At 51.2% G+C, this 1045-nt stretch overlaps 1 protein-coding gene across 1 annotated transcript; it reads left to right on the top strand.

Annotated features, from left to right (window-relative positions):
- The first annotated feature begins 435 nt into the window (after nucleotides 1-435).
- LOC138895434 (uncharacterized) lies at nucleotides 436-825 on the top strand. The gene has a single exon (XM_070180121.1). The coding sequence runs from the start codon at nucleotides 436-438 to the stop codon at nucleotides 823-825; it is 390 nt and encodes a 129-aa protein (XP_070036222.1).
- Nucleotides 826-1045: the final 220 nt, after the last annotated feature.

Below are 1045 nucleotides of genomic sequence, written 5' to 3'. Positions count from 1 at the left end.
GAGATGCAGGGACTTCAAACACCGGAGGCACCACCAGCCCAGCCAATTGCAGTTGCTCAGGTTCCGTTGGTCCCAGTTATGACTGATGATGAGCAGCTGAGGCTTGAGAGATTTGACAGGCTTCGTCCTCCATCATTTAGCAGAGCTGAGTCGGAGGATGCTCAAGGATTCTTGGACAAGTGCCAGCAGATGCTTCGTACAACAGGTATTCTTGAGACTAGTGGGGTCTAGTTCACTACTTTTCAGTTTTCTGGGGCTTCCTTCAGATGGTGGGAGGCTTATGAGAGGCGCATGCCAGTTAGTGCAACACCACTTATATGGCAGGAGTTCTCCGTTCTCTTCATGGATAAGTTTGTGCCGTAGTCTCGCAGGGAGAAGCTCCGCAGATAGTTTGAGCAGCTTCGGCAGGATGGCATGTTTGTGACCCAGTACGAGATGAGATTTTCTGAGTTAGCTCATCATGCAGTTTGTTTGATTCCCACTGATCGGGAGAGGATCATGAGGTTCATTGATGGCCTCATGTATCAGTTGTGGTTGCTTATGACTAGAGAGATGGTATCTGATGTCACTTTTGACGAGGTAGTTGACATTGCTCGGCAGATAGAGATGGTTCACAGCCAGGAGAGGGGTAAGAGGGAGGCTAAGAGGCCTCGAGGTTCGGGCGGTTTCGTTGGTGTACCTTCTGTGGGGCAGTCCTACCACAACCGGGGTCGTCCTTATAGGCCCGCTCATACGACTCGTCCAGCTCATCATGGCGCATCATCTAGCCACAGTTTTTACAGTGCTCATTCAGGTCAGTCTTCATTCAGTGCACTACCAGCGTAGAGTTCTCACCATGCCTCGTCCGCTCATGCTTCTACAGGTAGTTCCTCGGGTTATCCGGAGTAGTAGTTTAAGAGAGATTGCCCTAGGTTTCGATTGCGGAGACTTTGGTCATATCAAGAGAGATTGCCCTAGGTTGTTGGGTGGGGCTCCACAGCAGAGTTCTCGGCCAATGACACCAGCACCAGCACCAGCAGTTATGCCACCCACTCAGCCAACTCGG

Source organism: Nicotiana tomentosiformis, chromosome 7, assembly GCF_000390325.3.
Source record: "Nicotiana tomentosiformis chromosome 7, ASM39032v3, whole genome shotgun sequence".
Taxonomy (NCBI): domain Eukaryota; kingdom Viridiplantae; phylum Streptophyta; class Magnoliopsida; order Solanales; family Solanaceae; genus Nicotiana; species Nicotiana tomentosiformis.
Note: the sequence above shows the minus strand (reverse complement) of the source record. Positions and strands in the feature narration are given on the sequence as shown.